This window comes from Osmerus mordax, chromosome 11, assembly GCF_038355195.1.
Source record: "Osmerus mordax isolate fOsmMor3 chromosome 11, fOsmMor3.pri, whole genome shotgun sequence".
Lineage (NCBI taxonomy): Eukaryota > Metazoa > Chordata > Actinopteri > Osmeriformes > Osmeridae > Osmerus > Osmerus mordax.
The window spans coordinates 17,572,540-17,585,068 of record NC_090060.1 but is presented as its reverse complement, the minus strand read 5'-3'; the positions used below and the strand labels follow the sequence as shown (position 1 = coordinate 17,585,068).

At 52.6% G+C, this 12,529-nt stretch overlaps 1 protein-coding gene across 1 annotated transcript; it reads right to left on the bottom strand.

Annotated features, from left to right (window-relative positions):
• Positions 1-3,659: 3,659 nt before the first annotated feature.
• On the bottom strand, positions 3,660-12,122 carry rinl (Ras and Rab interactor-like). The gene is given in 18 exon segments (XM_067245698.1): positions 3,660-4,006; positions 4,009-4,067; positions 4,377-4,518; positions 4,976-4,994; positions 4,996-5,048; positions 5,051-5,210; positions 5,212-5,260; positions 5,262-5,292; positions 5,700-6,513; positions 6,620-6,688; positions 6,690-6,836; positions 7,352-7,434; positions 7,862-7,950; positions 8,321-8,393; positions 9,577-9,676; positions 11,068-11,290; positions 11,644-11,694; positions 11,883-12,122. Coding segments are annotated over 17 exon segments (2,373 nt in total). The 5' UTR covers positions 11,685-11,694; positions 11,883-12,122; the 3' UTR covers positions 3,660-3,785.
• Positions 12,123-12,529: the final 407 nt, after the last annotated feature.

The window sequence follows — 12,529 nt, the reverse complement described above, 5'->3', positions numbered from 1 at the left end:
TATGTGATGGTGTGTGTGTTTACGTGTGTGTGTGTGTTAATGTGTATGTGATGGTGTGTGTGTTTGCATGTGTGTGTGTTAATGTGTGTGTGTGATGGTGTGTGTGTTAATGTGTGTGTGGAGGAGGGACTAAGAACATCATTATCATTCAATTACACACCTGTCAGAGTGCACACAAGGGAGTGAGAAGAAGACAGGGGGAGGGAGGGAGGGAGAGGGGGAGGGAGAGAGGGGGGGAGAGGGAGGGGGGAGGAGAGGGGGAGGGAGGGGGAGGAGGGAGGGGGGGAGAAGAGGGAGAGAGGGGGAGGGAGGGGAGGGAGGGAGAGAGGGGGGGTTGAGGGAGAGGGGGGGGGAGGGAGGGAGGGAGGGAGGGGGTGGAGGGAGGGGGAGGGGGGAGAGAGGGGGGAGGGGAGTTGGGGAGTGGGAGCGAGGGGGGAGGGAGGGAGGAGGGAGGGAAGTGAAAGTGAAAGAAAGACATATGGAGGGCGACTGACTGACTGACTGACTGACTGACTGACTGACTGACTGACTGACTGACTGACTGACAGGCAGGCAGGCAGGCAGGCAGGCAGGCAGACAGGCAGAAGACAGGGGATGTGTAGAGTTCAGTCCTGATGCCCAGTTTGAGTCTGTCTTGTATATGATGATTTGTGCATGTGTGTGATGATGAGTGTGTATGTGTTTATGAGTGTGTGTGTGTGTGTGTGCGTGTGTGTCTATGAGTGTGTGTGTGTGTTCTACAGTAAACAGGGAGGCTCTACTGCCTCTGTCTCTATGTTTAGCTACAGAGCCTCTAATGCCTCAGGCCACCACCATCTGTCCTCACACACACATCATCACACACACACACACACACACACACACACACACACACACACATCATCACACACACACACACATCATCACACACACATCATCACACACACCCTCACACACACACACACACCCTCACACACACACACACACACACACATCATCACACACACACACACACACACATCATCACACATCATCATCACACATACACATTCACACACAAATACGAGCAGACACACATGTACAAACACACTCTCAAACACACACACTGCAGTCACAGACGTCATATATCTAATTCATGGCCAGACGAACTGAATAAAGCATCCCACTGTGGGGATGATGATGTGTGTGTGTGTGATGATGTGTGTGTGTGTGTGATGATGTGTGTGTGTGATGATGTGTGTGTGTGTGATGATGTGTGTGTGTGTGATGATGTGTGTGATGATGTGTGTGTGTGTGATGATGTGTGTGTGTGTGACTGCATAGTAATATATCACGTGTGAAAAGCGTGTGATCATTTGTGTGTAGAGTGTGTGTTGTACAGAAGGCAGGGTGTGTGTGTGTGTGTGTGTGATGATGTGTGTGTGTGTGTGTATCCTAGCCAATGTTCCCGCAGAATGAGAATTCCTAGAAGACCACAGGGTAACATGCTCAGGGCAGGTAGACCACAGGGTAACATGCTCAGGGCAGGTAGACCACAGGGGTGACATGCTCAGGGCAGGTAGACCACAGGGTAACATGCTCAGGGCAGGTAGACCACAGGGTGACATGCTCAGGGGCAGGTAGACCACAGGGTGACATGCTCAGGGCAGGTAGACCACAGGGTAACATGCTCAGGGCAGGTAGGTGACTTCTACGGTGAGCTAGGTTAGAGAGGTGCGTTACTGGGCTCTTTTCTCTGGCTTCGCTCTCAGTTCCCTTATTCCTTTGTCGTGGTTGTTGATAAGATAAATAACATGATATACCCTGTCCAGTGTTCCTCTTCATCCTTCCTCTTCTTACTCAGAGCTGGTGTTAAAAGGGTCACACACACACACACACCAGTGGAGTATGTAACACGGTGAGGACACCAATGATGGCCGACACAGAATTTTGGTGCGAAACTGTTGCCATGGACATGGACTGCATCGTCCACGAGTTCCATCTGTGTTTCTAAAATCCAGCTCCTGGTTCTGGACCGTGCGTCGCCAGGGTGCGTCGTCAGGCTGCGTCGCTAGGGTGCGTCATCAGGGTGTATCGCCAGGGTGCGTCGCTAGGGTGCGTCGTCAGGGTGCGTCGCCAGGGTGCGTCGCCCAGGGTGCGTCGTCAGGGTGCGTCGTTAGGGTGGAGTTCAGAACATGTGAGTGTTCCGTCTGCTTCCCCCCTGGCCTCCTCTCCTGCCCAGAGTGCTGCAGCCTGAGAGGGGGGACCAGATGTTAGCTAGACCCGCTGGGCTCTGCACTGCTTCTTGGTGAAGATCGAAATGCAGGCAGAATGCCAGATGTCTCATTAGGCAAATTTGATTGGGTGGGCCATTTAGAATTCTGAATGAGGTGGTTCCATATGTATGTAGGTTTGTGTGCTTTTCAATTTGCATATGAGGCACCTGGTAAGTATTTGCATGTGAATGTATGTATATGAATACATTATAGTGTGCCCTTCTATGTGTGTTAATGTGAGTGTGTGTGTGTGTGCGCATCCATGTGTGTGTACAGTTTAATAGGACCTCTCTCGCTCTCTCATATTACAGTAAAATAGCTTCATATTTAGGTGTTGTACAAACAGACGTCCAGCTGGTATGTTCTGGTATGTTCTGTACGCTCACACTACCCAGATGGTCCGCCCGTGTCCTGGCTACAGTAAGACAACACAGAGCTAACAATCGCAGCAGTTGTGTTCAGTTAACTTTAATACTTCATCCATGAATCATGGCTTTTTCAGAAAATCTAGGGATATTACAGAACAGAACTCTTTGCAATGTCACGAGAAAGATTAGGTCTTCAAATTACAAATGTATATATTTTTTATTTTGTGTGGAACACGTCTGGTGAGAATACATGTATGCGCTGGTCTGACAGAACTCATGAAGAAGAACTCCACTCATAAAGAAGAACTCCACTCATGAAGAAGAACTCCACTCATAAAGAAGAACTCCACTCATGAAGAAGAACTCCACTCATGAAGAACTCCACTCAATTCAAACCAGCCACAGTGACACAAACCAAGGAGAGAAGCTGCCATCTAGTGGTCAGTGGAGAAAACACACCCTCAGCCTCTGGCTGGAACAAGATTGCTGGTACATGATTGGCTGGAACAGGATTGCTGGTACATGATTGGCTGGAACAGGATTTCTGGTACATGATTGGCTGGAAAGTAGAGGGCCACTTCGAAATATCAAACTGGTATTCCACTGGCACTGAGTTTTGCAGTGTAGAACTATAGTTTTGTGAAAGACCCCGTGATGTCGTCTTTCACAAAAAAAGAAAATAAGATTTCTTCTGGACATTTTCAAGTAGCGATGCCTACGATCTGACCTGAGGACAGTTCTGTTTTATTCGACTTCCTGTGTAACCCTTCTCACCACCCTGTGCAGCGGTGTGTGTGTCTGTCCGGGTGTGACAGCGTGTGTCAGCGTGTGTGTCCTTGGAGATTCGACCAGCGACGGCTCACCTTGATCCCCCTGTTCTCTGACCTGCCCCCCCCCGACCCCCCTGCCCTCGCTCACGGCCCCCGCCCACAACACAACCCCCTTCTCGGTCTCTGGCTCGTCTGGACCCCCTTCCAAGGCCCACTGACCGTGCCCCTCCACCCCCTCCACCCCAGACTCTTTCTCCATAGGCTGTCTGTGCCCTTCCTCATCCAATGCCGTCTCAGTCGGAGGCGGAGCCTGTGTGTCCATACCCCCTGATCCCGATTGGTCCTCAGCTCCAAGCACCTCCTCCCTCAGGGGTGACAGGTCAGAGACAGCCTGCAGTGACTCCTCCTCGCCTCTAGAGGCCACTTCCTCTAAGGAGTCCACGCCTCCTTCTCCCTCCCCCTCCCTTCCTGTGGGCGCGGTCTCTGAGTTGGCCCCGCCCCTCCCCAGCCTGCCCCGACCTGCGAATGGTCCGCCGGCTCTTCCTGAGACGTGATTGGCTGCAGTGCAGTGTGCGCCTGCGATGCCATTGGTTGATGGACTGCTGTGCCTCGGCGCTGAGCTGGCGGACAGCCATCGTGGGCGGAAGCTGCTGATGTAGAAGAGCGACGCGTAGAGCGTCGTGAGGTAGTAACCCCTGGAGACAGAGACAGGGCTGTCGTTACACATGTGTGTGTGTGTATATGTGTGTGTGTGTGTGTGTGTGTATGTGTGTGTGTGTGTGTGTATGTGTGTGTGTGTATGTGTGTGTATATGTGTGTGTGTGTGTGTGTGTATGTGTGTGTGTGTATGTGTATGTGTGTATGTGTGTGTGTGTATATGTGTGTGTTTATGTGTGTGTGTGTATGTGTGTATGTGTGTATGTGTGTGTGTGTGTGTGTGTGTGTGTGTGTGTATGTGTATGTGTATGTGTGTGTGTGTGTGTGTGTGTGTGTGTTGTGTGTGCCCCTCCTCACCCTCTCCCTGCAGCTGAATAGGGTCAAGAAGCTCCATCATGTAGTCTGTGTCCAGCTGCAGGGTGATGACATCACTCCTCAGCACCACCCATGTCAGACACGGCAGGAAGTCATCGGCCCCAAACACCACCCCTGCAGGCGGAGACAGGAAGTACAGGTGAGCATCGCGGGACACGAGAGGAGGGGAGGGGAGGGGAGGGGAGGGGAGAAGAGAGGAGAGGAGAGGAGGGGGAGGAGGACAGAGGAGGGGAGGAGGGGAGAGGGAGGAGAGGAGAGGAGAGGAGAGGGGAGGAGGGGAGAGGAGGAGAGGAGAGGAGAGGGAGGAGGGGAGAGGGGAGGAGGGGAGAGGAGGGGAGGAGAGGAGAGGAGGAGGGGGAGGGGAGAGGGGAGGAGGGGACAGGAGAGGGGAGGGGAGAGGAGGGAGGAGGACAGAGGAGAGGAGGAGGGGAGAGAGGAGGAGGAACAGAGGGGAGGGGAGGAGGACAGAGGAGGGGAGGAGAGGAGGAGAGGAGGAGGACAGAGGGGAGGGGAGGAGGACAGAGGAGAGGAGGAGGGGGAGGAGAGGGAGTTAAAGAGTCCCTCTGCTCACCTGGGCTGGCGTTGGCGTTTCATGTTGCTGTAGATGGTCTTGCAGACCTTCAGGAGCCAGCGGACCTTCTTGCTGGGGAGTAGGCTGCGTGCATGGAGGCCCAGCGCTGCAGGATCTTCTCTAGGGTGGGGGTGTCGGGGGAGGCCGCCCCCGCTGCCCCCTCCAGCTCCTCCACACCCCGGCCCCGCAGGACCCCCTGGTTGTCGTGGAGACGCACCAGGCTGCCGTCCTGGGAGGCGAGAGTCCTGGAGGCAGGAGTAGAGGTGGGAGCAGACCGCTTCAGCGCACCTTGTGGAGGGCGATCTCCACCATGACGTCTGGAGGAGGGAGGGGGGAGGAGGGAGGGGGGAGGAGGGGGGAGGAGGGGGGAGAGGAGGGGGGAGGAGGGGGGAGAGGAGGGGGGAGGAGGGGGGGGAGGAGGGAGAGGAGGGGGGGTTGGTGCGAAGACTCCGTGATCATCAGTTTTACATTCATACATCTGAGAATGTGAGGAGAGACTCACCTGTCTAATATGCATACACACACCAGGAGAGACTCACCTGTCTAATATGCATACACACACCAGAGAGACTCACCTGTCTAATATGCATACACACACCAGGAGAGACTCACCTGTCTAATATGCATACACACACCAGGAGAGGACTCACCTGTCTAATATGCATACACACACCAGGAGAGACTCACCTGTCTAATATGCATACACACACCAGGAGAGACTCACCTGTCTCTGAGTCAGGTGTGTCCGTCATGCTGTCCAGCAGAGCGATCATCTCCTGATAGTCGAACAGCATCTCTCTCAGCGCCGTGAGGGAGGCGCGCACTTCCTGTAAAAGCTCCACCCCCCGTGACCCCGGGCCATGACCATCCCCCTCTGGGTCTGCTCCACGAATCCCCTCACAAGCCTCGGTGAAAGCTCCGCCCCTCCTCTCGCTCAGCTCCTGCACCCGATTGGTTATTCTCGTCTGCTGGCACACCAGCCCACCAATGGCCTGGCCCACGGCCGAGAGGCGGTTCTTCACCTTGTTGGCCAGTCGATGTGCGGAAGGGTGGTAGTGGGCGGGGGCTTGAGACGGCATCTGGCTCCTCTCCAAGCTGCTGATTGACAGGGAGTCAGGCCCCGCGGAGGGGGGGTGGAGCAGGGAGGGGAACCAGGAGCCCTCCTCGACCCAGGACGCCCCTGTGAGGGGACTGAGGGGCCGGGCTGCTGAGGGGCCGGGGCTCGGGGGCCCGGGCGGGGGGGCCCAGGGGCCTCGGGGTTGGGGTGGCTGTCCGCCCTCCTCAGAGGGATGGAGGGGGAAGTCCCGGCTGGCCCTCCTGAGAACCACCTCCTTGGGGAGAGGGGAGGGGGGCTGGGTGGGCTGGGGGGAGTCGGAGGACTGGGGGGAGAGGGGGGACGGGGAGACTGGGTGAGATTGGGGGGCTGGGGCGTTTGGGGAGACTGGGTGAGATTGGGGGGCTGGGGGGTTTTGGGGAGACTGGTGAGATTGGGGGGCTGGGGGGACTGGGCAGAGTCGAAGGAAAGGTTCTGGTGGACTCTGGACAGGGATGAAACAGAATTGGGACAGAATTGTATTTTAGTGATCTTCTATACATCATTTATTGGTTCGTTTTCCGGGACACACACACACACATACCCGTGACATCGAAGCCGACACTGCAGCAGTCCTGGTCCAATGAGATGGTTCGCTTGGGGATAAGCCCCGCCCCCCCCCCAGGGCCGCGTGGTGCTCAGGCGTCTCTCTCTGATGAGGCGGGCCGGACGCTGGACGCTGATTGGCTGCTGGGTCAGCCAGTCATCTCCGTGCTCCTGCAGGTAGAGGGGGTTGATGACAAACAGCGCCCCATTGGCTGACGTTACCTGACAGAGACAGGAAACATTCAGGGGTTAGGATTCGATTATTTTATCTTCTGTCTAAAACGACATGTAGATGTAGAGATGTTAAATGTAAACATTCTAAATGCAGGAACAACAGCAGATGATCACGGATCGTAAGTGCACTGTTCGGTTCTGAAGGTATTTTGGTGGTTAAAGTTGAGGAACGGTTTGTATTTTACCAGGAAGAGTGCCAACAATTAACATCTAAGTTCCACAATTAACATTTCAGTTCCCCACGCAGTTTAAAAAGAACAATATCTTAACTACTGTGCAACAGGAGCATCTCCAGGTGGGAGTCAGCCCAGCTGACTTGAAGCTGAGAATGCCATTGGCTGCTTCAAGTCAGCCGGGCTGCAGGCGGCTGTCGGCGCCGCCGGCGCTGCATGAAGTCGAACGTGCCTATTGACACATGAGAGCATGTGACCCAGACCAGCTGATCAGGAGAGCATGTGACCCAGACCAGCTGATCAGGAGAAGCGGTCGGCTTCCATGTTTACCTGTATGGAGCACATGACCTTTCCAGAGTCCCTTTGGGTCATGTGACCAGGCTGGAGGTCAGGGGTCGGGCACAGCCAGGATCCTACAGGCACAAAGACACAAGCATCGATGAGAGGAGGACTGAGGGACAGGAAGGTTCAGGTTAGGAGGGAGAGAGAGAGGGGGAGGGGAGAGAGAGAGAGAGAGAGAGAGAGAGAGAGAGAGAGAGAGAGAGGGAGATAGAGAGAGAGAGAGAGAGAGAGAGAGGGAGATAGAGAGAGAGAGAGAGAGAGAGAGAGAGAGAGAGAGAGATAGAGAGAGAGAGAGAAGAGAGAGAGAGAGAGGAGAGAGAGAGAGAGAGAGAGAGAGAGAGAGAGAGAAGGGGAGAGATAGACAGGGAGAGAGAGAGGGGAGAGGGTGAGGGGTAGAGAGAGGGAGACAGGGAGAGAGACAGGGAGAGAGAGACAGGGAAAGAGAGACAGGGAGAGAGAGAGGGAGAGGGTGAGGGGGAGAGGGAGGGAGAGACTTACTGGGTCCCAGCTGGGATAGAAGAGTCGGAGGCTGTTCTCTCAGACTGTGGACCCAGAGAGGAATGGACAGACAGACAGGCAACACATCCCTGAGAAAGGGGAGAGAGACAGGTGGGGGATAGAGAGGGAGAGAGGTGCAGAGAGAGGGGGTGAGAGAGAGGTGGCGAGGGAGGAAAAGAGAGGTGGGGGAGAGAGAGAGGGGGAGAGAGAGAGGTGGGGGAGAAAGAGGGAGAGAGGTGGAGAGAGAGAGGGGGGAGAGAGAGAGGTCGGGGAGAGAGAGGGAGAGAGGTGGAGAGAGAGAGGGGGGAGAGAGAGAGGTGGGGGGGAGAGAGAGGGAGAGAGGTGGAGATGGTTTAGCAGATGTAACATACTACCCTTAATCTGTATGTGAGAAGTTTAGAGGGTTAGGGTTGTGACCCCATGTTAGGGTCGTGACCCCATGTTAGGGTCCAGACTCACCTGCTCAGAGAGTAGAAGTAGACCAGCTCTGAGAGGTCAGAGAAAACTAGACTGGACTGGGTCAGCTGATAGACTGGAAGATAGAAAGAGAGTGTGAGTTTGTGTGTGTGTGAGTGTGTGTGTGTGTGCGAGTGTGGTTGGGAGAGAGTGAGAGAGACACAGCGAGAGATAAAGGGAGAGAGAGACTGTCGTTCATTATGTTGTTTTTGAATGGTGTTGTTGATGTATGGTTGTCTGTTATTGTGCGTCTTGCTTTGGCAATACGGTTGAAATGACTGTCATGCTAATAAAGCTGAATTGAATTGAATTGAGAGAGAGACAGAGAGAGAGAGAGACAGAGAGAGAGAGAGACAGAGAGAGAGAGACATAGAGAGAGAGAGAGAGAGAGAGAGAGAGAGAGAGAGAGAGAGAGAGAGAGAGAGAAGGGGAGAGATAGACAGGAAGAGAGAGAGAGGGAGAGGGTGAGGGGTAGAGAGAGGGAGACAGGGAGAGAGAGACAGAGACAGAGAGAGAGAGATACAGGAACAGAGTTCGAGGAAGAAGGAAGACATCAGAACTTGTTTCACAGGAAACAAAAACAAAATGTCCTGATTGTGACGGATGGTATGCTGGTATGATGGTATGATGGTATGCTAGACAAGAACACGTGTTTCCTGTCTTCATGAATAGGTCACAGCCAGTTTAAACATCACAAAGTTTACCACATCGACTGAAAGCAGAGTAAATTCAGTCATATTTTTAACAGTTCTGCTTCTGTTTCAAGTCGCTGTCAATTTATGGTAAATGTCCTTGAGACAGAGAAAATGTGTCTGTGTGTGTGTCTGTGTGTCTGTGCATGTGTGTGTGTGCATAGGTGTCTGTTCTTGAGTATTTGCATGTATGTATGTATGTCTGTATGTGTGCATGTCTGTGTTTCTGTGTGGGTCTGGGTGTGTGCACATGTGTATAAGTGTGTGTGCGTGTCTATGCGTGTGTGTATGTATATGACTGTATGTGTCTGTGCGTGTATATCTGTGTATACATATGTGTGTGTGTGTGTGAGTGTGTGAGTGAGTGTGTGTCTGTACGTGTGTATCTGCGTGTGTGAATGTGCATGTGTGTGTGTGTGTGTGTAGCTGTATATGTGTATCTGAATGTGTGTGTGTGTATATCTGTATGTGTGTGTGTATCTGTATGTGTGTATGTGTGTGTGTGTGTGTGTGTATCTGTATGTTTGTGTGTGTATCTGTATGTGTGTGTGTGTGTGTGTAGCTTACCTGTCCCAGGGTGCTCGACAGGGAACTCTGAGACGTCTCCTCCTGAAGACACACACAGAAGAAGAGGACTGGAGGAGGAGTCTGTCACAACTAGGAAACTCTGGAGAGAGAGAGAGAGGGAGGAGGAAGAGAGAGAGAGAGAGGGAGGAGGAGGAGAGGGAGGGGGTAGGGAGGGAAGGAGGGGGGGAGGGAGGGGGAGATAGGGAGGGGAGGGGGGGGGGGGGAAGAAGATGTTAGCTAGCAGTATTTGAGGTTTCTTGAAACAGTGAGCTAGCAGAATGGTCAATGGTCACAAGGAGAGGAGAAAAGGAGAGGAGAGATTCAGAGAAGAGGTAGAGAGGAAAGGAGTGGTGGAGGGGACAGGAGAGGAGAGATAGAGGGGAAGAGAGGAGGCGAGGAGGAGAGGAGGCAAGGTGGAGAAGAGGCAAGGAGGAGAGGAGGCGAGGTGGAGAGGAGGCGAGGTGGAGAGGAGGCAAGGAGGAGAGAAGGGGCAAGAGAGAGGTGGGTGGAGTCTGACTCATCAGGAGAACCGAGTGCTGAGATGACCTGGTGTTCTGTCTGATGCAGAGCAACATGCAGGGAGGCAGAGAGAGAGAGAGAGAGACATGAGAGGAGAAAGAGAGAGGAAGAGAGAAGAAGAGAGAAAGAGAGAGAGAATATAGAGAAGACAGAGAAAGAATAGACCTGCAGAAATGTACATTAAAAAAAACACACCAAAAAAAGGTGATGCACAGCCACACACACAGGACATGTGTGCACACACACACACACAGTGTACGTGCACACATACACACAAGCGGACTTGGGGCACACAGGAAGTGGTTTAGAGTCGCAGCATATTTAAAAACGTCACATAGAGAAACACACACAAAGCCTAAACTTTACTGACTGCGTCAACTCAAACCTCCTGCTCTCTTACGATTCCTCACGCCACCATCCACTCCAGACATAACTCACATACATTTTCGTCGCAGTTCCTGATCCCAGGAACTGCGACACCAGAACCTTGCTGATTCTGTTGCTGCCTTTTAAACTTCCCCTTAACATACCTTCCCACGTAGCCAGGTAGCTAGTTCTCACTCGTGGCTGAAAGGAGCGCCTCTTTACCTCTCACGTCGCTCTCCAGATCTTTCCCGCTCCCTCACTGACTCTGGTCAGCAGCGAACAGCAACGTTGGTCGCCACTTTCACCGTCAGTCTCTCTCTCTCTCTCTCTCTCTCTCTCTCTCTCTCTCATGCACATACACGGACAGTGTAACACAATAGTGTCTGTGTCTGTTTGACTTCTGCATTTCCACTTAATGTGATGCTGGTGTGTTGGATTAGAGGAGAAAAGGGAACTTGCAGGAACATTTCAGTTGAATACAGTTCTTCTAGGTCTGTGTGACAGACAGGCAGACAGGCAGGGAGACAGACAGACAGACAGACAGACAGACAGACAGACAGGCAGGCAGGCAGACAGGCAGACAGGCAGACAGACAGACATCCTCACCCCTGCAGGGCGACCCCAGAGAGCAGAGAGGACTCCCTCCCTATCCCAGGGTGCACCAGGAGACCAGGCCTCCCGGCACAGAGTCAGGTTCTCCAGCAGGGACGAGGGTCTTCTCCTCCGGCACGCTGCTCCTCCTCTTCCTCCTCCTCCTCTCCCTGGTCCTCCTCCTCCTCTCCCTCCTCCAGTCCCATCACCGTGGGGTGCTCTAACAGCCTCCAGACACCTGTGAGGTCAGAGGTAAGAGATGAACAGTCTGCATGTGTAACTGGGGTAGACAGTGGACACACAATACGCTCTAGTACAGAAGGATGATTTACAGGGTGCGTTCTAGATCCATGGGTAACAACACAAGACAAGCATGGTCTGTAGAATTCCAGGTAGAACGATGTTCTAGCTGTGTAAGGTCTTAGGTGTGGAACCTCACAGATACCGATCGATCTATGATCACTTTTTAGAGGCATCTTCTATCAAACAGTGGCACCCTTTCTACCAGAGTGTGTATGTATGTAGACGTGAAGCTTGGTAAGTACGGTATAAAACACAGATTTCTGTAATGATGCATCTGGAGAAACCAACCTGCTCTGCTCCTCCTTACTCTGTCCTCCAACTCCTCTCATCCTGAGACTGCTGAAAGATGATTCATAATACAGTAGCCGACGTCATTCTATAAACGACTAGCGTGAGAAAACGTAAGGAGAAAAAAAGGCTCTTGATAAGTAAATACAGACTCCGTGGAGACACGTCGACAAAAGAAAAACGGAGGAAACAGAACAATAAATAATTATATCAACGCTAAATAAAATGGACGCTGTCACTTCTGGTGACTGGGGTGGTCTCTGGGATGCCACAGGTTTGCCCCTTCATCTGCAAGTGCATCACTGGCCGTTTCATGATGTCATTTCCTGTCACTTGCTCGCATGCTTCTCTCTCCTCATCCTCAAACTGGAGAAGAAGAATCTAGAGTTTATACTCCCCCAGCAGCATAGTTCCTCTATTTGCCCGGGAAAAAAGATTTGAGAATCCTAAAGGGCATGCCTGTCTTTGCACAGACACAAAATCTATCTCCGATCTCTGCTCGCTCTCTCTTCTCTAGTCAGACCTTCCCACCCCCTACACACTTACTTGTGGTTAGCTCTGCACACACACACACACCGAACACAAAGAACAGTTTGATCTGATACGTCTACTGGAGAGAGAGTGAGAGTCGAGATAAAAAAGAATGAAAGAAGAAACAGACAGTTTCATCAGAGGAAGACTGAACCCAACGAAAGACTGAAAATGAAGTCATGTCTGCAGAGTGAAACATAAGAGTTCATGTGTCTGTGAGATTGCTGATAGAACCAAACAATGAGACTGGCACAGTTCACTCTGATGGGAGATGCAGGAACAGGCAACATGCTCGTCTGAACTGCAATGTCTGTCAGTCTGTCTTCATGCATCATGGCTGTATGTCAGTCTGTCT